This window comes from Cryptomeria japonica, chromosome 9, assembly GCF_030272615.1.
Source record: "Cryptomeria japonica chromosome 9, Sugi_1.0, whole genome shotgun sequence".
NCBI classification, from domain to species: Eukaryota; Viridiplantae; Streptophyta; class Pinopsida; order Cupressales; family Cupressaceae; genus Cryptomeria; species Cryptomeria japonica.
This window is the reverse complement of record NC_081413.1, coordinates 430,333,852-430,360,403: the sequence shown is the minus strand read 5'-3', so window position 1 is coordinate 430,360,403 and position 26,552 is coordinate 430,333,852. Positions and strand designations below refer to the sequence as shown.

At 37.8% G+C, this 26,552-nt stretch overlaps 1 protein-coding gene across 1 annotated transcript in view; it reads right to left on the bottom strand.

The window, feature by feature from the left end:
- The window catches only part of LOC131077852 (transportin MOS14), a 334,725-nt gene that overhangs the window by 51,099 nt on the left and 257,074 nt on the right, over positions 1-26,552 (bottom strand). Inside the window, exons 12-16 of the mRNA XM_058015436.2 lie at positions 15,651-15,731; positions 11,451-11,564; positions 11,081-11,160; positions 10,762-10,897; positions 9,590-9,739 (exon numbers count right to left, since the gene is read on the bottom strand). Coding sequence (XP_057871419.2) covers positions 9,590-9,739; positions 10,762-10,897; positions 11,081-11,160; positions 11,451-11,564; positions 15,651-15,731 — 561 coding nt within the window. The remainder of the gene's footprint in view (positions 1-9,589; positions 9,740-10,761; positions 10,898-11,080; positions 11,161-11,450; positions 11,565-15,650; positions 15,732-26,552) is intronic.

Here is a 26,552-nt window from a genome sequence, read left to right as displayed (position 1 = left end):
CAAAGTTTCATTTGCAATTCTTAATACTTATTCTTGGTTTGCACTTTGCTCCCTAAGTTCCAAAACTCTGCCCACCATAGTTAATTTCCAATGCAATCAATTTCATGTTTTTAATGTTTATTATTGTATATTTTACATAGTGTGGAAAAGTTTTATTTGCAATTATTCCTTACACATCTTTCTATAGTTAATTTTTCAAATACTATATGTATTTTCACCACCCCTCGCTCCCAAAACTTAGGCCATTGGTCCCCCTGTCCTTGAAACCAATCTACATGACCCCATGTTCCCCTATCGGGAAACTTCATGGAACATTGATTGTAGTGCCCCCTAGTTAGTTATGCCTTCAAATTTAACCGAAATTTATCCAAATCTAAAATAAGTAAGTTAAGTTTATGGGAAATACCTCTGTTTACTGTTTTCCTGCATAAAAAAACTAGAGAACATATATATAAAACGATACTTATTAAAAACTAAAACACATACTAAAAAGTATATTGAGTGATATACATCTTAATGTATTAATTACCGTTAGTTTGAGATCTATTAGACAAATTCAGATTGTTATATTTGTTAGGTACAGTCTGATTTGTTAGATAAAGTCAGATTATAGATTAGTTGCTCTTCTTAATTATCCAATTCTTTATTACACTAGGCTAGGCTAGTTGGATAGGGTGTTCAAGAAACCATCCCTCCTAGGCCCAAGGGCAGAATACCATATCCCCCTTGGCTCCATATGGCAGGTGTTAGGCATCCATCATGGAGTGTCGTACCCAGCAAGGTGTTCTATCGCCGTTCCCCCTCATCACAACCACCATCTCTCCTTAAGCCCAAGAGCAAATGCTTCACCCCTCTTGGCTCCATGTGGCAGGTGTTAGGCATCCATCATGGAGTGGCGTACTTAAGAGAGCGTCCCTCATAGTCAATGAACCTTTGCGATTCAATTCATCTTATTCATTTATACCTGATATATTTACCATATTATATTATATTAGTGCCTTATGTTAGATTGTCATTAATGCTTTTTGTTAATACTACTTTGCATCAGTATTAATCATTTATTATATTATCCCTTTCATTATTAGCATTGTATGATTTTACAGTTTTACAATAGTTTGTGCAGACGGAATTTGATTTGTCTTTTATATATACTTAGATTCATGCAACGATTGAATATATGTTGGATCTAACAATATTGCCATTTTAATGCTGTTTGAATAACTGTATGTTATTTGTGTTGCCGGGAATAATCTTTATGTTATGTTGTCATATTATGTTTATGTTGTCGTCGGTAATAATGAGTTACGGCAGTCAGTTAGTTAGTCATTCCGAAGGGCAGTTGGACGCGACGGTTGGTCGCACCCCTTTGGGTATTATATATTGCATACCTTCCCTTCGTAGTGGCATCACCATAGTCGTATCTGGGTGTAATGTTATAAGCACTTAATGTACATGGACTGTTGAATTTATATAGAAATTGGTTCTTTAATATATTTCCATTATGTTTTGTGCATTTACTTTCTGCATTTAATCGTTTACCCGTATGTGGCAAACATTTGGCACCGTTGCCTAGACATACTCGGGAAAGGAAGGAGCGGATGGCGCATGGACATGATGGGCCTACCCGTTGGTGAGATTAACCCAGAGGCCGACGACGCGCAAATAGAGCTCTACGATGGAGAAGACATTGCAACGAGGGAATTCTCAATCCTGCTTCAGGTGGCCATCGAGACCAACATCCGAAGGGAGGCCATGGAGGCTAACGTCCCAACAAGTGCAGTGTGGACCGCACTAGAAGTTAGCCCCGTAGTGAATCAGTTGATGAAACACCTCCCCCGGTTGCTTGCACAGGCATCACTGGCACAACGAACTCGCCTGGAGGAGATAGCCCGTGAGGAGCGACGCCAACAAGTCCTCCAACAGTACGAAGAAAACAGTCATCGTTGAGAAGCAGAGCGATGGCACGAGGCCAAGGGGAAATTGAACCCTGAACCTCCAGGAGGAATAAAGAACTATCTATAATAATGGTGTCTTACTATTGACACAAATTATATCCGACGGGATGAATTAATAAAGACGTGTTCTATTTTTATGTGTTGTTGCCATTAATGGAGATGTACGGGAATTAATGCCCAACCTATTAAACAAAGATAGAAATAAGAAGGCAAAAAGTGAGGAGTGGGAGGCCGCACAGAGGGCCTTGATTTTGGAACAACAAGTAGAACGTAGACGGAGGTTGAGGCAACTTGCCGAAGTACGACCTGCCAAAGGGTTGTCCGACGGGAACCAAGGAGGTGTCACGGAGGGTGCACAAGCCGAACAAAATTTCTACGCGTCGCCAGAACACCGTAGGGTGAGAAGCCACGAAGAGTTTTTGGACGAAATTCATAGGTGACGAGAAGGAGGATCCCGTCAGGCACTGCAGAACCTGTGAAACCATATGGGCGAACAATGGTGTCATGAACCAGGACGAATGGATGACGCAATTCCCAGTGACATTATGGGGAGTTGCTATCGACTGGTACTCGGATATTGATAAAACTGCAGTGGCCACATGGGACATGCTGCGGAAAGCCTTCGAGAAGGAGTTCTGCCTACTTCGAGACGACAATGAAATAGTAGTCGAAATCTATGGCACAAAGCAGAACAAGAACGAGACGGTCCGAGCCTATAGTCGGCGGCTCAAGGAACTGTTGGGGAAAATGGAGAGTCAACTAGCAGATGGTTTGAAAAAGAGATGGTTCGTGGAGGGACTGAAACGTTCCCTCCGAAAGAAGATGAAAATTGTTCCACCAACCTCGTGCGACGATGCATATAATAGAGCGATGGATCTCGAGAGCGAGACCAAGACATCCAAGAAGAAAAAGAAGAAGGATAGCTCGTCCGAGCATGATGACTCTTCCGAGGGAAGCAACAATGCTAGCGAGTTCGACAAAAAGGTGCAAGCCCTGCAGAAGGACATGTTGAGGATGATGAAAGAGTTGAAGGTTATGAAGGGAGGTCCAAGTGAGACCGACGAAGGGGAGCTTTGGTGCACAGAATGTAAGAAGGATGGCCACATGAAAGGCTCCTGCCCAAAGAAGGCCTATTGTGATATATGCCAGTTGATGGGGCATCCCACCAAGGAATGCCCCTAAAACAAGAAACCAACAAGTATTGCTTATGCAAGAAAAATCAACTACATCGGGCGGTACCGGTAGCTCCCAGGCGAACGACAATGCAACATCGGGAGGCTACCGAGATAACTGGTGGGGAGGACGAAACAACAATAACAACAATAACAATACAAGGAGTCGGATCCAATACGACTCCAAAGGCTGACTGATGATACAATGCAGAGCATGCAGCCATTGGGGGCACTTCACCCGAGATTGCTCGAAGGGAGAGGCCACACAATATTTGTGCAAATGGTGCGGACCGGGAGACCACGAAGACGCCACCTGCCCGAAGTCCGACGTCAACTTGCTCAATATCAAGGAAACCAAAGAAGAGGAAGTGTTGGCCGTAACCCGCGCCCAAGTCAGACAAGCAACATGCTCGGACTTGGCGACGAAGAAGTGAAGGGTACGGGAAGCACGGGAAAAAATTGAGAAAGAGACACGAGAAAGGGCAAAGGCGAAGGGTACGACGGGTACTTCCAGCCGACCGGAGGTGGAGGAGGCTATACTAAATCAAATTTTAAAACTGGAGGTGCCTGTGAAGGTACACGACCTCCTCCAGACGATGCCTCAATTACGATCGGCGTTACTGAATAATCTCTCCCAACCATGCACCAATACCAACCACCGCACAGATGTTCCTGGGGGGTCTGCAATAGACCCCATGCTGCTGGCAGTTAACACTGGAAGGAACTCGGCCATTGTGGAGATGGGTATCCTTGGCACCATTCTAACCGATACCATCGTCGATGGTGGATCAGGAGTGAATGTTCTTCCAGAAGAAACCTGGCGGAAGCTGGGGAAGCTGACGGTGTGGCCATCTACATTCAATCTGCTGGGACCAGATCATCAAGGAATCAAACCCATTGGGACACTGATGGGCCAGCAAGTTACCTTCTGGACGCAACCCTTCATACTAGACTTCGTGGTAATCCCACTAAAGAAAAAAGGGTATGATGCGATCTTAGGGAGAGGGTGGCTGGTGGCAGCCAAGGCCACCCACAACTGGAAGAAGAATACTCTGTCTATGGAGAATGGAGGAAGGAAGTTTATCATAGACCTTGGGACGCAATTGGTTAGTGAGGAACAGGCATCATCTTCGGAATCAGAGGGTGAAGGAGAAGGCGACCTGAGGGACGAAGGACGGGGCTGCAGGGAGCCCAACGACGAAGGGATTCTCAAACTAGGAGAGTGCTCCGAGGATGAGACAGGGTCATTGAACGGGCTCTTCCACTGGCAGATGGAGGATTAAGAAATGTTCCAGAGCTACAAGTTTGAAGTAGAGGAACCAGAGCAAGTAACAGAGGAGCCACAACCTTCAAAATCTTTATTCTTCTTCTTCTTCTTCTTCTTATGTACGGGAAGGAGACCGTGGTTCCTGTAGAATTTATGGTTCTAGGTCTTCGGATGGTCATTGAAAACAGACTTGCCATCAACGGGTCCAAATGGAAACCCTACCACAAGAAGCGCGCAGGGGACCCGAGTAGTCGAAAGGACACTCGAGAGGATGGAAGGGGACTCGAGAGGCGGGGTAGGCAACTCGAGAGGCACGGGACCAACGCGGGAGACTCTCGGGCAAGGGAAATCGAGAAGGATGAAGGGCGATCCCAGAGGCACCCGAGCCGAAGACTCTCGACAATTAGATTAAAAAGTTAAAAAAAACAAAAAAATGGGACACCGTAAGGTGGACCACCGTTGACGGAGCTCACTTGTACGACGGGACACTGTGCGGTGGGACATCGTGAGGTGAGACACCGTACGGTGGACCACGGTCGACAACGATTGGAACCCTGTGTGGAAGGCCATAAACCTCGATGATGTAGATAATCCCAAGATCATTCGTGTCGGCAACGATTGGAACCCTGTGTGGAAGGCCACAGCCTTCAAAATCTTTATTATTCTTCTTCTTCTTCTTATGTACGGGAAGGAGATTGTGGTTCCTGTAGAATTTATGGTTCCAGGTCTTCGGATGGCCATTGAAAATAGACTTGCCATCAACGGGTCCAAATGGAAACCCTACCACGAGAAGCGCGCAGGGGACCTGGGCGGCCGAAAGGACACCCGAGAGGATGGAAGGGGACTCGAGAGGCCGAGCAAGCGACTCGAGAGGCACGGGACCAACGCGGGAGACTCTCAGGCAAGGCAAACCAAGAAGGATGAAGGGCGATCCTAGAGGCACCTGAGCCGAAGACTCTCGACAATTAGATCTAAAAAAAAGTGGGACACCATACGATGGACCACCGTCGACGGAGGTCACCCGTACGACAGGACCACCGTGAGGTGAGACATCGTACGGTGGACCACGGTCAACGGAGGTGACCGGCCTCAGAGGGTGTTCATCTACCATACGGCCAAACAACATCCAGCGTATGAGAGACCAATTATTGTACGACACCAAGCTTCGGGTGACCCCGGTCACTGTACGGCTTAGCCACCGTACAACAGACCACTCCATCGTACGGCAGATAACCTTTGTACGGGCTCAAGACATTACAGTCCGTAGGCCTAAAGGAGCACGGCGATAGCGGCGGCGGTTTAAAGGAGGGTGAAAGGAAAAATACCATTGCATGGCAAGGATAAAGGTGGTGATGGCACGTGAAAAAGAAAAAGAACAAAAAAAAAAACGACGACCAGATTTAAAATCATTCGATGGAGTCTGGAGCCAGGACACTGAAAAATTAGAGTGGAGAAGCAAGTTTTTGGCATCTTAAAATATCACAAAAATGATGTGCCCCCGGACCCAGCGAGGGGTGTTGCCCCTCGACCCCGCTGGGGGCATTGCCCCTAGACCCCTAGTTTATTTTTGAGCTACGATACACTTTTGAGTTGGGCGAAGGCATCAGAGAAGTCATGGTAAGTGTTGGGGTTGTTTCGTACTGTGAGAAAGAAGCCTGAAGCTAAGCATTGGCGGGGAAGCCATAAGCCGTAGAGGGAGACGGATTTGGAGGTTGCGAACAAACAGAGTTTGAACTACAAGAATGCGAAGTCGTACGGCACCAGGGAGTTATTCAGTTCAGTTATCAGCCTTTGGGGAGTGTGATGGACGATTTGAGGCGTCTCCTAGCCTTTGAGCCAGAAGGTTGTGGCCACTTCCAGGCATGAATGGTACGCATTGAGGAACTCGGAGTATGTCTCGACTAGACGTGAGGTTGCCTTGGTGGATGCATAGAGGGCTCGGGAGGAGCTGACCACCAAGTTGGAGGCAGTAGTAGCATGAGACTTAGCTCAACGTACCCAGGAGTTGGATGCCAAGAGGGCAGCACGGGTGGCTATCGAGGACAAATTGGCTAGGGAGACAATATCATTTGAGTAGCAATTGGTGGAGGCCGAGACTAAAAAGCGTGTTTTGCAGACAAGTTTGATGGTAGCAGAAAAGGGTTTTCAGGCAAGGATGCAGCAGGTGTATGAGTTTCGGGCTCGACTGGCGTCAACAGTTCTCTACCTCGGTTCTGTTTAATGTCATCTCTATTTTGTATTAAGTCGTCCGTAGATGACTTCTTTTCTTGGGGGGGATGATGTTGTCGGGAATAATCATTATGTTATGTTGTCATATTATGTTTATGTTGTCGTCGGTAATAATGAGTTACGACAGTCAATTAGTTAGTTGTCTCGAAGGGCAGTTGGACGCGACTGTTGGTCGCACCCCTTCGGGTATTATATATTGCATACCTTCCCTTCGTAGTGGCATCATCATAGTCGTATTTGGGTGTAATGTTATAAGCACTTGATGTACATGGACTGTTGAATTTATACAGAAACTGGTTCTTTAATATATTTCCATTATGTTCTGTGCATTTACTTTTTGCATTTAATCGTTTACCCGTATGTGGCAAACAATTTGCCCTTTAACTTTATATCTGATTAATGTTATCAATCTAATTAAGACTGTCACAATGATTTATATCCAGAGATATTTATATAAGATTTTAGTATATATATAAAATACTGGCTAACATATTTAATGTTAAATCGGGGGGTCATAGGTATCCTGAGTTCAAACTTGTCACTGCTCGTATTATTCTTTTTATCTGCTGGCAGACCCAATCCTTGTTCTTTCTTCTTTGCGGGCAGACTGGAGAGATTATCTTCGTATTTTTTTCTATATCCCGATTGGCACAGAGGGGAGGGTATTTATCCTCCCCCACATTGTGGTGAAAAGCCACGATGGTTTCCACTTGGTAGCTCTTCTTATGTGAAGAGTCGCTACCCTTCTACTTAGCGGGACCCTCCATGAACCGATGTGAAGGTCATCCCAGTCAACCCACCGTTCAAAGAAGATTATCGGGCTTCTAAGGCAATCGGTTAAGTTATAATAAATGTTTTAAGAACAGCATTGTTCAGCACGGTTAAAATGTAGTGTATGTTATATATATGTACATATAAATGTATATTGTAAATATAATGAAATTATTCAATATACAGAATGTAAATTGATATACATTGTAAATATAAATTCAATATGTAAATTGACAACAAAATATCATTTTAAATAATAATGTAATTATCATGATTTTTAATATGGTTTTTACACATTAAATGGCAAAATTTACTTATTCCTATCATAAATGTGAGGACATGACATTGATTATCTTATATGTTCCTCTTAAGATTATCAATAAGTAACAATAACAAACTCATACTCGAGGGGAGGGGGGCAATGTTGTATTGGAAAATAGTATGTTTCATGGTGTGAAAAAACGAGTGAGTACACTTAGCTGGTATTTAAGTGATTATTCCCCAAAGAAATTGAACTACCTAAAGCTATTAATAAAATTCTCCTAGAAAAAAACTAGTGAATAAATCAATATTAATTATGGAGTGAATAGAGTTGTAATTGAAAAATTAAGAAATTCAAATTTTAAAGAGCCAAAATCGAAGTTCATCACTAGATATTAACAAATCAAATAGTATCAATAAAAATTTTGTCTAAAAAAGCCAACAAGATTGTTTGCTTACATAATCATAACCGCGCTCTACTTAAGTAAAAAATACTTATGAGATAGATTAAACCAACATGCCAATAAAACACTTCAATTAATTCAAATTATGAGACTATTAGGTAAGGACATGCTACAAAATTCAAAAAATATTGCAAAGGGTGAGAATATCAATCACCAAGATTCAATATAACCAAAAGTTGAACCTTGCCACAACCTTCATTACCTAGTCTCCAATTTGATTTCAAATATCTAGAATCTATAATATAACAATTATATATGATAACCTTGGCTTCTAATTCAAGTTCTCAAAACAGCTCTTGGATTTTATAAAAATAGTGAAAAAGAAAGCATCGTTTGAGTGATTGTTTGCAAAGTTATTAGATTTCTATCAATATTCATCTAAGATTGATAGATTTGGATTCTCTTCATGGCTACTTTAGAAATTTATCAAATTTATATTAGATATTCTCTTCTACGTGTGGTTTGAGATCAAATTCTTTCCAACATGGGGGGGCATGTTAGAGAGCTACTTAATTAAAAAGTTAGGTAATAAAGGTTACTACAGAGTTATTAATTCACATAGGGCATCATCTTGTAGGGGAGCACCCCATAGCATGTGCCTCTTAATCCATATACGTAATTATCACCTTATTCATTCATACTCACTCATCTATTACATACATTAGAATTATATAGAATGTGCTTGTTGGTATGTGGCAACTGATCATGCTATTGGACTTAAATTTTGGTAACTTTGTCAGCCGCATTTTCCCCCCAAATCAATTAATTGGGGAGTGCAAGGAGGGCACAGCCCCTCCTGCAGGGCCTGAGAGAACTATCCCCTCAGTAGGGGCCCAAGAGCAGAGCCCACAATAGGGACCTGGGGGCTGGGTGCCCGAAGCCAAAATTGCCCATTATTTAATAAAGGAGTCAGCTATTATTTTGGTATGTAAGCTGACCTTTGTAAACCACCAAAAAGGGATTGATAAATAAGTGGCTGTGTAATGTTCAAAATTATCAAATTGTAATTTGCTCTTTGCTGTCTACTAAAAAGAATGTGGATGGCTATTTCTTTGTGAATGTAACCCACATTGGATCAACGATGTTAAATCTGTGTTATAGTCAATTATTATCTTTGCCACTTCTATTTTGCATTATATTTAATATTGTTTGTTGCTCTAGTCTGCCTAAACCCTAACAGTAGGTACATGATATATACTCTTTCCTTTATTAAAATAAGATATAAGTGGGTGCTATATATCATGACTCAGATGAAGGTTTCCCTTGGAAAGTAAATAGTATTCAAGTTGAACTAATAAGATCCCCAATGTATCAAACAATAAGAGAACGTTGTCCAATCTATTAAAATATATATTTTACAGTCCAAACAAATAGCCTTCTAATTTATTAAGCCAAAAGTACATAAATCAATGGTCAAGAAAATGGTCAAGAAACAACAGATAAAATACAGACAGATTAAAATATACACACCAGCATTTCAATAGCCTCATAGCTGGACTTCAACAATCTTTCCAAGGATTTTTCCAGCAGCTCTCTATTAGAAACTGCATTAAGAACAATTGCAACTGCACTAATTACATCTTCTTCTTCTTGTAGAGGTAGATGCATCTTTTCTAGACCCTGGGTGATGCAAACACATAAATAATAATGTGACACAGAATTAGAATTTTAGTGTGTAATAAAGAAAAAATATTTGCAAGAAGAAAATAATAGACAAGGAAATTCAGTTGACTAAAATTGCACCATACACATTGATCAATGCATGACTAAAAGAAACGCTCATCAAAGAACTTGCAGCATCTATGTCTACCTTGATTTCAACCTAGGAAAGGTTCAAACAAACAGAAAATAATTTAATTTTTTTAATAACATTGCAATACAAATTAATATGAGCGTACTTTGTTTTCCATGTTATCATAGTCCATCAAATTTATAAACTATTTGAATTTTTGGGAGAATTCAAAGATCATTTAATCTTTAGAAATCTTGGTATAAGATTTCACTGGTCTAACAATGGAAAATGTTGAATTTATCTACAGCTTCAACAGTATGTGATCATTATCCTTAACAAAACTGCCAAGATGAACTCAGGTTATATTCTTTATCAAGTGTCTGATTCAAACAACCATAACTTTGCATGATGATTAACATTGTAAACAAAGACATGCAAATGAATTTTGACCTCAACAACTTCCTATGCTCGGACATATGCATTTTAAACAGTGGGTTTCTGTAATTAATTTTGAATCAGCTAGAACTGTAGCAGATAGGAAATACTAAAAGTTTCCATAGGAGAAACTGACAATATTGTTATTGTGACAAAGTTACTGAGTTCTTAACTAGTTATTTCAGAATAATGGCAATGCTAATTATTTTGTTTTAACATCTTACCATTATGCTACGAATGAACATATAATATACAACTATTAGCCATAAAGATGAAAAAAATGAAAAAAGATTTAGAAGCATTTGGCATTGATACCCAAAGTTTGAAAAATGAATTCCGAATACCATATCTACCCATCCACAGAAGTATATTGAAAAATTTAAAGTCTTTCTAGACACTTGCCTTTTTTTCCTGTAACTGAACATTATTTAACTCTGATTTCTATTATGATAAAAAGTCCATATGCATTCACTACCTCTCCAATCCATATAAGAACCTCCAAATTTGATGGTTCAGCTATAATTCTGGGAGCATCTTCACAAATCCTACGCAAAGCAGTAGCACATGCGCTTGTTGTGACAGGCCGTGAAAGCCCTGAAGACAAAAATAATCTGAAACAACAAAATGAATAAATAACCTCAGACAGACATCCCTTATCCTTGGCATGGTGCTCCTGCTTAAAATTTTTAATTTTTTTTTAATCTGATACAGATCTACATAGAGAGAAAAGAATAAAGATCAATCCAGCTTCTATGATATCTAAAATGCCAGTTATATCAGGAGTAGATCCTTACAACAAAGGAACAATAGCATGATTAACGAAGCTAACACACTTTGAGTATGACCCCAAAGCATCAGCAACAGATTTTTGCACCTGGTGGGATAAAGGATATTTAAAATTCCTTAGGAGCAATGAACTGTTATAAAGCAATATGTAAAAGTCACTCCAGCAGATCAGACAAGAAAATGTTAGAGGTTTAGAACTTTTATTTAAATACAATACACACAAGCATGGCTTGAATCAGCTGATTATGCTATTCAAATACTATTAACAAAAGCTAAAAAAATTTGCAAAATCAAAGGATAACATGAAAGATATTCAGAACACCTGTAAGAATTTTTCTGCTTTTACAACATCAATGTAAAACCTATAATTGAACTTACCCAAAACATAAATCCTGTTAGTCCAACAGAGGAATTGTTGGACAGAAAAATGACCAGTTGCATTAAGATCGAAAAATCAAAAGTTGGTGAATCTTGCAAAACTATCTCTGCCACCTGAAATTGAACACACAAGTACATAATATCATAGTATAGGGCTCATATATTGCTTTTTCTATGCATTAAGACAATATAAAATAAGTGTAATGTATTTCCCAGTGAATTTTAGTTGCATTTGTAAGCTACTCACTAATAGAAGCCCTAGAATCCACATAAATCACATTTCCAGCTAAAGCAGTGGCATTCTTGAAGATCCAAGAAATCAATTATAGATCTAAAAATTAAAAGGCTGTGCTTTCACATCACTATCTACGAGACCTCTAAAAATTATTACAGATCTTCTTAATCCAACAATTGTTAATTGTACCTAATCTTCTTGAGTTTTCGGTAACCAAATCTGGAAAGTCAGATGACAGAAATTAAAGTTTAACCAGTGAAATCACTATTTTTGTTTTGCAAATTACTGTTTAAGTGTAGTCCTAACACCCATAAAAATCTCAACTACAACCAAGATCAGTCAGATTGAAAAAAGATTCATTCCCTATCAAGAGTACATAAAATCATTACATAGATCAAAGATAGCAATTAATAATCAACTTCATTTTAGTCCTTTCTCAAACTACACACACAACCTTCTTTATGATAAGCCATACAGTATCTAAAATTTTTATGCTGGGTCCAAAATTAAAAGATTTACCATTCACAACTTCTTCGAGGGTTTCAATGTCAACCTTCTCATCTAATGACATTTTCCAATATTTAGAATGTTACAACACAAAAAACACCAACACAGATCATTAATACCACAACTAACAGGCCTAAAAGATCAATTGTGGCTATCAGAAAACAAGAGCAACCATATTCTTGATGTTTCCAATTGGATGAGATATCAAAGCACTATCGAAACACTTTATCTATTTGCTTATTTGGAGACATGTCCCTAGAGGTTTGTGTAGAGTGTATACAATGATTTGGGAATTATCTTCAATTTCAGAATTTCTCCCATAGCTATTGACAATGATGAAGTTCCCTCTTACAGAGCTCTAGCTTCAGAAAAGTTGTTTCACCCACTCCCTAAATTTTCAAGGTAGAATAAAAGGCTTGTTCCATGTCATCCCTGAAGACACTGCATAGTTGACTTTGGCAGTGTCATCAAAAGTAAGCTTCAAGAATTATGTATCAAGCAGTTTCCAACTGATGACATCTCTATTTTGATTTTTTACCAACTCCATTATCAAGGATTAAATATTACAACAAAGATTAGAGTAACAAATGTGCAGAACATGGATGTGGACTTGTGTCTGTGATATGATTGCAGTGAACCTTTATCTCCAAGTGCCCCTGAGGCAAAATGCAGGGATGGGCTTAGACCCATGCACTGCCATAACTACAACCTAAGTCACAAGGTTCGAGTTCGAGTTTGAGTTCGGCAAGGGTAAAAAATTCGAAAAAAAAATTGACATTAACTTCGCCTTATACATTTTTTATAAAAAATATAAATAATAATTTAATTTTTAAATATATAAATAATAAACTAAAAAATAAATAATGTTATATTAAATTTGAATAAATTATAATATATTTTAAAATATTATAATAAATATGTTTGAAATTTAAAAATCTAATTTAAATATATTATAAAAAATTAAATAAATAAACGAATGTCATGGGTTAAAATCGTAAAATATAAAGCTACTAAATTTATAATTTGGAAAAAAACAAAAGGTTAAAAGAAAAACAAAACTTAAAATAAAAGGCCTGTTCATAGAAAACCCTAACAGGCCAACCCAATAGAGGAAGGAGCACACGAGCACAATCTATAGGAGTTTCACGCAGCAGAGACGGAAAGAACCTGCGAAATTCATGGAGGATAGTATGGAAAAAACCATGGCGTGAAGGAAATAATTGAAAGAACGTGGCACAAAGAATAGACAAAAACAACCGTAACGGATAGACGGAAAAAACCGTAACGCATTGACTTTCCATGGAGCGATGTTTCAAAGCTCAACCTGCTCCACACTCAGGGTTTTGTTATTGACAAAGACAGAAAAGAAAAAAACTAAGCCCTTCAGTCATACGAATCTAAGGCGTATTTGAACGAATTTTTAAAGACGTTTTGGAGTTCGCCGAATTTCGAACTTCATGGTTGAAATTCGGCGAACCCTGTGACTTAGACTACAACCCCTGCTTCTAGATGTTCTTGTGACTACAACAAGATGCCCAGGAGTCCCTAAAATGGAACTTGGACTTATTGTGTGAAAATAACATTTCCACCTGATTGCCACAGACTCTTTAGGCTTTTTTTGTAATCTTTTATTTTAAAATGCATGTTACTTGCAGTATCAAAAATTAGGACAACAAGAAATGACAGGCTGCATTTCTAGGAGGTTTTAAAAATCTTGATTTTAGGTGTGATAATTCATTTTAAGGCTACCAATCACTGTACTACTCGGGACAAAGTTTGCAAACATTCACTATTTTAAGAGAGCTCTAATCGGTTGAGTATAGGCAATTAAAACTGAGGTCATCCCTTTTATAAGAACACCCAAAAACCAATTGCTCTCTCTCTCTCTCTCTCTCTCTCTCTCTCTCTCTCTCTCTCTCTCTCTATATATATATATATATATAGCTCGCATGTGTACATGAACATACACATACAAAAATAATTATGTTTCTTGTTTTTAATGTTTTTTTTCCTATTAAAAAAGACATTCAAAATATTTTTGCAACATTATGGGAAATCAGTCCACTATTCATTATATTTCTTCTTCCCGTCCAGCTCAAAAAAATATCAAGCACTTACAAGTGGAACATCTACCAAACCATCCCTCCAGCAACTAACACCACCCAATATTTTCAGTTTTCACATTTGTTTAGATTTGAAATTTAACAGCCACTGGAGATTGAACATGATGTCTCCTGATTTACAGTTTGAGTCCTTCATAAGCAAGTACACGTAAAAGCATACCATGAAATTTGTTAACTATGAATTTGGGCTCTCCAATTGCATTGGGAATCCTTAAAGCAAGGGGGACACCATTACTAGCCGGATATTAATAAGCTTAACCAACATGACTATATCTTTATAATAGTACATTCATTTTCTAATATGGAAGACCTCATATCACAGATAGATCAATTTTCCTAAATGTTTATAATTATGCATCATTTCAAACAGAGATCTCGCAGTATCTCAGCCATTTGGCTATTGTAATGAAGAATGTTAGGCTACCAATTAAACTTAAGCACATCAACAACAAAAAATTTGTAAGCAGGACCCTTAGCCATGCCATCTCCATCTATTCTCAGTTTAACTGAGTGAAATATATGTATCCACCTGATCCAACAAAGCTGCAATAGGTTACCACCTACATCTGCAAGATATTCAGATTTCACTATTTTGGGGTTAGATACAGATTTCATTCAAATTTCCCAATAGTAAATAAGATGTTTCGTTTACCCCTTTCACTCCATCCATATATAATAAGAAAAATGCACAAGAAAAACCAGCCACTCCATCCATATATAATAAGAAAAATGCACAAGAAAAACCAGCCACCTTAATAAAAACTTTGGCAAAAAAACACACCAAAGTCAAGCCAACATATAATGTGTGGCATATATCTCAAACCTCAAAAAAAAATAGCCACACTAAAACATTGAGAAGGATCCTCTTACCATGAAGCAACGCAATAAGTTTTGTCTTTGGGTTTTGAATAGTATAACATAAACAAGGTATTGTGAAATAGAAAGCAACTTGTTGTGAACCACGCCACTTGCTTATAAGTTATAACATATATATTAGAGAATAATTAAAAAATAATAACAACAAATTACAATAATGCAAGGGTTATATACAAACCATGGTTTTCATGCCAATCATTACACACTAAAGGTTCTATTCAAGCTAAAAACACTAAGCAGCGAAACTTTCATACTGGAAGAGATAAAACCATGCAAGCAGACAGAATCCTTAACCACAAACTTGTAAACTTAAAAATCCATTGATAACTAAATATAAAATAAGAAAATAAACTACATTTTAAAGAAGCAAAACCCCAATGTATTTTCATCATTCTGTACTGACTGCAAACAACATGAATATCTATTAAGTTTTATGTTGCAAGGGAAGACGATTCTTACCACATTAAGCACAAAAACTTTCGCTTCTACATCTTGCCATGGAATTGTAGCTTCTGATGAGCTCCATGCTCCAGCAAACAACTAAACAATAACAAAGTTTAAATATGTTCCTTGTTAATATCATATGGCATTCTAGTAGCAAGGAAAAAATTCAGCAATAATCATAGAAGAAACTTTAAAGAAAAGTATTTCAAAATTAAGAACTATATCATTTAAAATTTCCAAGTACATCAGCAATCCAATTTTAAACTCGCAATCAAATAAAAAACTACCGTCTCTTGAATCTTTCAACATTTCAAATTCATATACCATTCATTGCAAAAGGTTGGACATGCAAAGCACCTACAGATCATTCACAGTCAGTGACCCAAAAAATCATTACTCATGTGACTGCATATAATATCTATATTAGCATTTTTCAAGGAAAATATAGAAAGAGCTATCTATTTACTTGATCAGAATATATAGCTTCACAATAAATTGTATATGTCCTACAGCACAACGCATATCTCTTGTTATTCTAATTTCAATATAAACAAATTTATATTGTGTATCCTGAAGCATCTTCAATACTATTCAAAGTTAAAATTTAAGACACTAATTACCAATGTCAGCTACTAAATATGCTCTATGTGACACAGATATGTGTCATAATATATTACATGGAACATAATTATTGTGTCACAAAGACAGCTTTGACAAAAACTATAAACTCACACTAATCCCATGAGCACTTATTATGCGTGGGCTTTTGGACCTTATTATAGAAAACCAAAACCCTAATGACAATCTTCTTCTTGTTTGCTTGGTACCCAAACTTGTTAGACAGGTCATGGTTATTGTGTGGAATTTACTCCATTTTTTCTATTATGAATCACACCTATATTACTGATAGCCTTTGTTGTTACTAGGCTTCTAGTGAATAACATAAATCTGATACAATATTTGGATTCTAAACAAAAAAATTAGCCAGGTTTAAAAAATTGGCACCAAAACTTGACTTACAGTTCATAACTTATGCTTTGTTGAAGTTTCCTCTCTCAGGTGGACAAGAAATGCAAATCTAGTGCACTATTTCACTATCGCTCCGACGGGGATGGTGCTTAGGTGGCATTGATTATTTAGGGGTTGTTAACTAGATAGGGGTACATGGTACCAGGTGGCCACTAGCAATTGGCAACATTCACATGACAGATGTGTTCACGACAATTGATAATTATAAAATACAATGGATTTTTAATTTTAATGACAATTTTGGGAAGCACACCACAGCAAGAGGGCATGTTGAACAAATACACATTCTCAACATTCTATGTTCTGCACTTGGGGATGCACACTCAAAGTGCTGGAGGCACAATAACTAGCTATTTTACTTATATTTTTATTTTTCTCTTCCATACTGCCTTGATTTGCATGTCACACATTTCGAACTGAACAAAATTTTGGCCTCCTACAAAATATGTCAAATATGGATGATGTGACAAGCAACCTTTAGGTGTTAAGCAGCTCTCAAATGAAGTTACCTGCAAAAAAAATCACAAACAAATAGGCAACCTTTAACCCTTATTAGCTTGGCCACAAAAATACTTGCAAAAAGTCACTTACATCCAAAAAGAGCTTCAAAATGGAAACGGAGCTACCCTAGCTGCGAGCTTGCTTTGAAGCTATGTTATTTTCGAAGGACCAATTAGGTCTTGAACCTAGGACTTCCCATGTGCATGTTCAGGTGTCCTACCACTGAGCTACAAACCCTCTATGACTGGGGATTTTTGGTAGGTTCCCCAAGAGGCACATTTTGGTACTCAAGGTTCCTAGTCTAACTCTGTAGTATGCTGCCCTGATTGCACTTAATTAAACAGTTTGCATAAATTTTCTGACAAAATACATTAACTTGCTGATTCATGCAAACTACCAACACAAATAGAAACTTGCAATACTGATCTGGTTTGTTTCATTCATTCACAGCAGATACATGTCTATGGAAAAGCAACATTAACATAATACATGAACCATGTTCACAAAATCAGGATGTTTTGACATTCAACTTGGATATTACAATCAAGTATGCACTTAGCAAATAGACTAAGCATGTGTACCTTCAGAAATATGTGTCTTCTTTCTGCTATAGGTCTCAAATGTCTTCAAATTCACCATCAATTGCTCATACAGAGATTGTTGGATTTGTTTTGTCATTGATGTCTATGTTGTTCTCTGTGCAGTGTTTTGGATTGTGTTTTTATTCAATAGCAGTGTCTGGTGTTCTGTGTCTGCATTCATCCTGTTTGAAGTGGTTCTTGTTCTGCCAAGTGTCTTGTTCAGGAGATTGTGTCTTGTTGCATCTCTGGCATTCCTTTTGTTCAGGTGTTTTGGCAGAAGTTCTCAGAGCCGTTTTCTGAAGTGGTTTTGTAATGGACTCTTGGCTAGATTGAAGTATAACTGTGGCAGCCGTTTCTTTTCAGTTGTGCAGCTGTGAGTTCTCTGGGATTCCTTGAATAGAAATTATGAAAGAATACAATAAGGCAGGAGTTCTCTTTATAACGTGTTCTGTGTGTATCTTTTTGCAGATGGTGTCGTTTTTGACAGTTGTGTCTGCCAAACCTTGCTAAATCAATCTTCTTGATGTGGTTTTGTGTTAAATAACATATTTGGTAAAAATCGCATTTTGGGGTGTGAATATTGTTCGAAGTATTTTTCAAGAGACACATATTGTGTGTGCTGTTGCTGGCACCTGTATGGAGAATTTCCTGTGTTGTCAGCACTGTCAAAGACGTTTTGAATTCAATCTTCCTGATGTTATTCCTGAAGCTGAAACTCTTGGAGTGAGACGTGTTGTTTTTGTTTTTGTTTTGGCGCTTTGTTCAGGTCGATGTTTTGCAAAAAAGTAACGGCGGTTTTTGCTGTGAGTTGTTGAGCCGAAATTATTATTCCTTTTGGTGTGTATCAGCGTATCATGCCTGAGCTTGTATCTATCAGCGTATTGAGAGGATTCTGAACAATATATATGTCTGTGTATGTAGATGAGTAGTGAGGGTATTATTTTAAAAAGGATACGTCTCAAAAGTTGTGCATGGATACTAAGTGTAGAGTTTCAGTTGATTATATGCGGCCATTATTGTGAAGACTGTGAACTTGTTTTTAATAATCTTGGTTAAAAAACACGACATGACTAATTACTGCCTCTGTGAGGATATGACTTGCTTTAGCTCAAGTTTTTTTTGATACACAGTTTACTCTGATGTTAAGAGAGTCATGCTGAGTGTGACTCAATTTAAGACGTGAAGGTTCTTATTACAGTTTTGGTATGATAAGAGTCAACACATATGTTTGCCGTTCCATGTCTGGTCGATTTAGAAAGATTGTGAGGCTTTCTATTTGGATCATCGTCTGTCTTGATTTAATCACAATTTTCATTGGCAAAGCTTCTGTTCTGCTGTCCAGCAGTTGAGAGATTCAGTCAGTTTTTTTTTATTGAGCTGAATGGTTTGCTTTTGACAATGTAATGCTGATACATTTTATATACAGTGAAGTACAGATTATAAGAAGTTGGTTATGAACAGTTCTATACACTGCTTTATCACGTTCAAAGATGAAGCGTGAAGAGCGTCTTTTGATGTAATTACGAAGTTTGTGTTAAGGAGAACTTGCAGGTACTTAACAGAGAAAGTCAACAGCTATCAAAGAGCTGTACGGCTTCTCAAATTTGTAAATCTTTTCTGTGAAGGTTGAAGCCTCTCTGTGTATTGTTGAAGTTTAGAAATCAGATGTTGGTGCTTTGTTTGTAATAGAGGTTGAAGCCTCGATAAGCTAGAGTTGAAGCTCTATACTGTAACTGGGTTGGTGCCCAAACATTTACAAATCAGTGAACAGTAGTTTTTTACCCGAAAGGGTTTTCCACGTGATAAAAATTCTTGTCTTTGTCTTTCTGGGTATTTTGTTTTCAGTTTTATGTCTTCATGAGTTTTAAAATGTTAAAATACTGATTCACCCCATCCCCCTCTCAGTATTTTCTGTTGTCTCTCAAAGATTACTACAGGTCTAACATATATTTCAGTCATATTACAATCCACAAACCACCAAACCAAGCCTTTAATACTCAGAAAATTTAACTCCAAAATCCGCTCCAGCAACTAACTGCAAGAAAAAGTACAGGACCGATTCACATAAGAAATTCCAGTTACTTCTTTTACCCTCCAAATTGATCCATATCTGTTAAGAAACCTTAAATAACCCCCCCTCCCAAAAAATGATTTTGCAGCCTTCAAAAACCAGAAAAATACATCACAAATTTCCACATGCCAATACCCAAGTTGGGTGTTGCCTAAAGGGGTGATATTGACTAGAAAAATAAATGCTAAACCAAAACCCACATTATATATGCATCCTTGTCGCCTAGGCATAAGAAAACCTTTGAGACAATACCCAGAATAATGTGTCTTGTTTTTGGAGATATGAGCAAAAATGTGAATCTTAGGGTAGCTGGAATGGTATGGCCATTATTGGAAAATGTCTCAAAAAACTCTTGTAACTTGAATAGCACTCAAAAAAACCAAAATGCACTATGAAATACCTGTAAGATATCCCCAACAAATACAAACCATGTTGATTGTAATTAGGGATGGCGGATTCCAATTGCCTTGGGCAACATTGGATCCGTCCAAGGGGCCAGCCCATTCTCCAACGTGTAGGGCTGGACCCTATACCTCACGGCATCTCACAAAAACCCCAAGCTACTCCACGCCACATGCAAGTTAACGTGTCATTCATAAATAGGGCCAACCCTATTCAACAAGGCAATTCGATAAAAAGGGAAAATAATAAATAAAGTTAATTACAAAGTAAAGCCGACCTAATGAAGACTTCGCTTCACATATAAATAAATGTCAACCTCACATTCATTACTTACAAGTTCTCTGTATGCGAAATGTACATCTGCTAAATGCAAAGGTTAAAGAAGCAATTACTTTCATACTTCGGCATCCTACAGCAAGGCATCTATGTGTTCAGTGAATCATATTCAGAAGGCAGCGAACCATCATTACTAGTCAAAGAACTTTAGTAGATGCACAACGAATTCCATTGAAGGCACATCAAACACTCTTGAAGGACTGTGAACTAGGTTAGAGGTGCAGCAAACATCATCTAAGTGGCTGCAATCATCATCTTTGTGACAGCAAGCTAATCTTGAAGATAGCTACCTCAATCTGCCATCCTTCTTATGACAGCAACATTTGCATCTTCAAATACTTGAGATAAGTCTTGTGATAATTATATGACTATAATCCATAATCAGATCTGAGGATCTTTTCTGGCTGGGTTTTTCCTCCTAGGAGGTTTTCCCAGGGTAACTGTGTCTTGTTCTCATTTTTGTTCATTTCTATATTAGCACTAAATCTGGAAAACTCTAAATCTTTCAACTAATCAAACTAGTTAGGAACTAAATTTTGATTTCTGAGTTTATATCAAACTGAAAGTATTAAAATTAACAAACCAGAGTAGATCTTTCACTACCATAGCTAGTCTTCTTCAAGAGAGATTTCATCCTCAAGAAGGCTAAGATGGACCAAGTCCAAATCTCCAAAACCACGCAAGGTTTTCTCAAATAGAAATATTAGAAATAATAAACTCAAAATATCAACTAAGCTCTCTATCCCCTTTTTAATAAGCTCTTTAGGAAACTTTCTAGAACCTCCCTTTTAAAATCACTTTATTAATTTATTAAGCCTTTTAACTCCAAAAAGTGATTTAATTTACTTTTTAAACATTTTCGGCACTTAAAGTCACGTTTAAGCATCTCAGCATTTAAAACCTTTTGTTCTCTTTCCAACAAGCTATAACACTATGGTGCCCAGTAAATTATTTTAATTAAAATGGCAACCTTAGTGAAATTAATTGAATATACCTCAATAATACACCCAATTAGCAACAATGGTCGAAATGCATCAGAACTGAAATCTAAATACTGTGCAGGAGTGATCCCGACGATGAAAGATGATAAACGGACCCAACTAGGCGACTTACTAAAAATAGACGCTCGCTCCAAGAATCTTGGATTCCAAACCAGAAGCCAAAATAACATCTAACAGTGTCACATGATTACTCTAAACCATCTGAGCTGATTGGTAAAATCAAATTACCCCTTTGAATACACTGGCACACACCTAGAAAGTCAATGACAACTACACTACTTAAGAACCTAAAAATGGGAACATTGCAGTCTACCCTTCCTGCAAATTGCTTGTGCTCCAGTAATGCCAATACAACCCCAAAATCATTTGACTGATCCAAACTGAAACCAAGAACAATCCTCGAGTCACAAGTCAACCTAGGAGATCTGTAGAACCATCTACACATGGCATTGTCCTACAAAATACCAACAATAGAAAATTAAAAAACCTCCTATAAGAAGAGCAATCAGATATTGCATAAACTCAGTTAACTCCTCAGAGAATTGCTCTTCGAGAGAGCCAAACTGATGCACCATAGGAGTAAACTCCATAAACTCAACACTAGCTCTCTCACTCACATCAACTGCAAAATTGCAAACCAATGTGATCCTAGGGATCCAAATCAATCTTATAAAAAAACAACCATGTTGACAACTCGCCACTCTAATCAAAACTATTAAACGATCATGCCATAACTAAACTCTCCTCTCCTAGACCTCCCAAAAGTAATCATAATAAAAATCCAAACTAAAATCCCTTTGGGGATACCAAACCATACCATAAAACATCGCCTACTAAGGCATCCCAATAAAGTCCATAACTACAATCTCTATATCAAACATGATCTTGGGCAACAAGAAGGAAAGTCAACAACCCGAAAACAAAACTCTGCCACAATCACTGTCACAACTCTAAAATCTACCAACTAGGGAATGCCTCTATTGTCTTCGGCTCAAATCAGATCATCAACACAATCTCCATGTGTTGAAAGAAAGGTTCTGACACACCAACACACCCAAACCACTACAATCAATACGACATCATTTGACAATATGCACACCATCTCCATTACATATTTGTAGTATTTGTCATTCACCGGGGTGGAAGCAATAGATAGATGAATTGTGACCGAAAAAATTCCAATATCCATCTGCCCTAAAGCCTACCAAAGCTCGAAATAAATCTTCTCACAAAAGAATATCACCATAACCAATGTGGAAATTTAAGGACAGTGATAATCAATCTGCAATCCTACTGAAAAGATGGGGGAGATGAGTAAAGAAGTAGGTATAGAGTCATCTCCTATAATCAAATCACCTCCACCAGCCAACCTCAACCACAAAGTACTCAACTGCTGGTTAAAAGAAAACATCCAACTCATTTGATGGCCAAGAACTGAAGTCATATATAGGCTGATCAGAAAGTGGATAGCAATGCTAACACTCACTGTTACAACTCCAAGGACCTCTAAAATATGAACCATAGCATGTAGAAGTTCATTGTCCTGATTCTACTCCAAGAGAAATCTAACAGTCTACTTCACAACCTTTCATAACATGAACTCCCATAGTTTGAAAGGTCTGGAGTAAACAATAACTATTGCTGTTCGTGACTGAAATAAGCAAAGTTCAATCTGATTTGAGAGCTCTACACAGCGGACAGCAGCATACAAACGAATTTCCCAAGTATAAGCATGTGTGAAAAGCATAAGGCTGCACCAAATCAACTCAGAAATGCTTGAAAAACACCTTCAAGCAACCACCAACCAAAAATCCTCACTACCTTGACAAAGAATAGGGTGCCAACTCTCCTGAATAAGAGCAACCCATGAAATAAATTGACTAACTTGCAATCAATCAGCAAGCTCACAACTCTAAATATGAGCCATTCTTCACCAAGGAACACTCCCAAGAGTATTCATTTGATCAATGCTCAAATCCTTACTTAGAATCTTTCTCCAATCCACCTATAGATGAACCAATGGAATCACATAGTGGCTGGTAAGAAAAAGAACAGTACCTTTAAGTCTGAAATTTTGATCCTTATCACTCCAAAGGTCACTCCTATAACTCCCAAGAATGGATACCAAACCAAGAATAATCTCGTGTATACCTAGAAAGATGAACACCAAAACTCCAAATGCCATCCACATTAACATGCACATCAAAGAAATTCAGACTTCTTTGGTAACATCATGTAGCCCATCCATGAAAACATCAACAACTAAGGTGCAAGGAACAATTGTTGTCTTCAAAACTATTCCCTAAGAAAGATTAGTATATGATAAAACATCACTCAATCCAAGGGATGTATTGTCAAACATGTAGATATCATGTTTAGGTCCTTTCTCCAAAGCTGCATAAATGTCAAGCTTGAAACCTTCTTTCCTTACCATGTTCTGAAAATTCCAGCAAGCTCAATCATCCTGTTTGGAAACCTTTCAAAGTCTGAAATGTAAAAGTCTCCAAGAATAAATGCATCCCATGAAGGTACCACGGTACCACCTCTCCAACTACATATGAAGGCATACAATACTACTCATAAACTCAAATAAGGTTTGAATTGTTCCACTTGTTGACCAACTCCAAAATTCAAAACCAATCTTAATGCAAGAATGAAGCAACTCAAATTGAATACCAACAAGGAAATAACTCTCAACTGAAATGATTGATTTGCATACCCAAGTTACCTTCTAGTTTTTCATGTAGTAAGGAAAGATGAAGCCTCCTAGTGTCATATCACTCCAAATGCACTCTTCATATGTCATCTCTTTGCATATTTCATATTTGGTGGTCTCATAGGAGGGTAACCAATCACCCCATAAAGAGAACATAGATCAATATCAGGCTGAAATCCATACTTCAACACAAGTCATGAATCTTCTTCGAATCCAACACCTTGCTATTTTCCATACCTGAAAAAAATAGACATTGTGGAAGATTTTCCAAAAAACAAAAAAAAATAACGACCAAGAAGGGTAAGGAGACATTTTCAACCCGTCCCCCTGTCCGGAAATAAAATAGGCCTAAAAACATGAAATGCATCCCCAAGGTACATTGCTTGAATCCAAATATTTTCAATCAATTTATGTCTTTCCTATTTTGAAGGTTTGAAATACATTACTGATAGAATACTGACAAAATGCAATTTTGGTCAAAGGAATGGTGGGAAATTTTTTGCAATGAAGCCAAATCCTTATTATAGATGGCGATGTGCCTTTTGAGTCAGCCTTACACTTCTTCAATTCTTGAGTATATGAAGTGGATTCAACATATACATTACAAGAGACAAATTATTGACACAAACGTGCACAAATGATTTGGTATTTGTTCACAACAACCATAACCTAAAACTAAAAAAAACGAAGTTAGAAACTACTTACTATGTTGACCTGTTAAATTCTAATTATCGTTGCAACTTGCAACTTTACAATCACAATGTCTCACATCAAGCACATATTTATACATAATGAACCTATACCTTGACAAAATCAAGCAACGGTCAAGATCATAGATGACACACTCGCCGAAAACTTGGCGAGTGACAAAAACTCGCCGAGTTTTTGGACCTGGCGAGTAGAAATGACTTCTACTCGCCAGGAAAACTCGCCGAGTTTTTGGCGAGTTTTTGCCAAAAACTCGGCTAGTTTTAAAGAAAAACTCGCCTGCGTTAGCATAACAGCCAAAAACGGCAAAAAATACATGCATTTTTTGTTTTTCGATATGGTTTTGGGCTGAGAAGGGGTAAACTCACTTGGAAGGGCCACGCCGAGAGCCCACTATGCCCTCAAGTAATCGCCGAGTTTTTTAGTCTGTCCGTCAGGATTCATATATGGAATATAACATTTAAGTATAAGAAAGAAGAAAGATATATACTTTAAGTTATATTCCATATATACTGTCAGGATGTTTGAGAGTGGTTTCAGACCTCCAGGAGTTATAATGCAAAATCTAGTTTTTGGAGGATTCTTCAATTTTCCAGACTTAGTCAAATTTCAAGATCCTTCGGCGATGCCCCTTGACCCCAACTTGGGGGCACTACCCCCAAACCCCCGTCGAAAAATAGAGGGGGAAATTGCACTGATGGAAGTAGGGAAAATTTAACCTCCGAGTCTGATTAGGCTCCATATAACAACATAATTAGCATTGAAGAAATCCTGGTATTATACATTTTAGAGTTGAAAGTTTGAAACTATGAGTATGAATGATGAAAGTTTGAAACGAGTTTTAGCTAGAGTTGGGAAGAGGAAGTTGTATTTACTTTTGGTTTTACAAAAACTATTTACTATTTTGCTTCCAGCCATCAACATTTCTCATAAGGATTCGATTTTGTAGACACTTTGCATTTAAATATATCTAGAATCAGCTTGTTTCTTTTGTGTTATCATTTATTGACTCATTGGATGCATCTTCTCATTAAATTTTGCAAAAAAAATGCATTTTTTATTAAAATTAAGTGTGGTTTTACGTTGCCGAGTTTTTCGCCGAGTTTTTCCGAGTTTTTCCCGAGTTTTCGCCTAGTTTTTTTCTCAGGGGCTTGGCGAGTCGAGCCGAGTCACGAGTAGTTCAACTATGGTCAAGACGATAAATCTATTGACTTTAATAAGATTAATCCAAAATCATCATGGATCATGAACAATGAGTAGCCATTACTTGACAATGAAGACTAGGCCCTCTTGGAGGAGGCATTTTATGTCAATGGCCACAATGGACTGCAGTGAGCCCAAATGTTGGAGGTTAAACATCAATTTTGTAGCCTCCTAGTGGACTATACCCTCATTGGCTTTGTCTAGTTATTTTATAATATTATATTATTATTTGTAAGTTACTAAGTTGTAATTGATATTCTAGGTTCAAATTCTCAGACAAATTACACATTGTAGAGAAAAAATTAATGAACAAATTCCCTATTTCAAGTCTTATGCTCTTGTTTGCTTTCACTTTACCTTTGTACATAC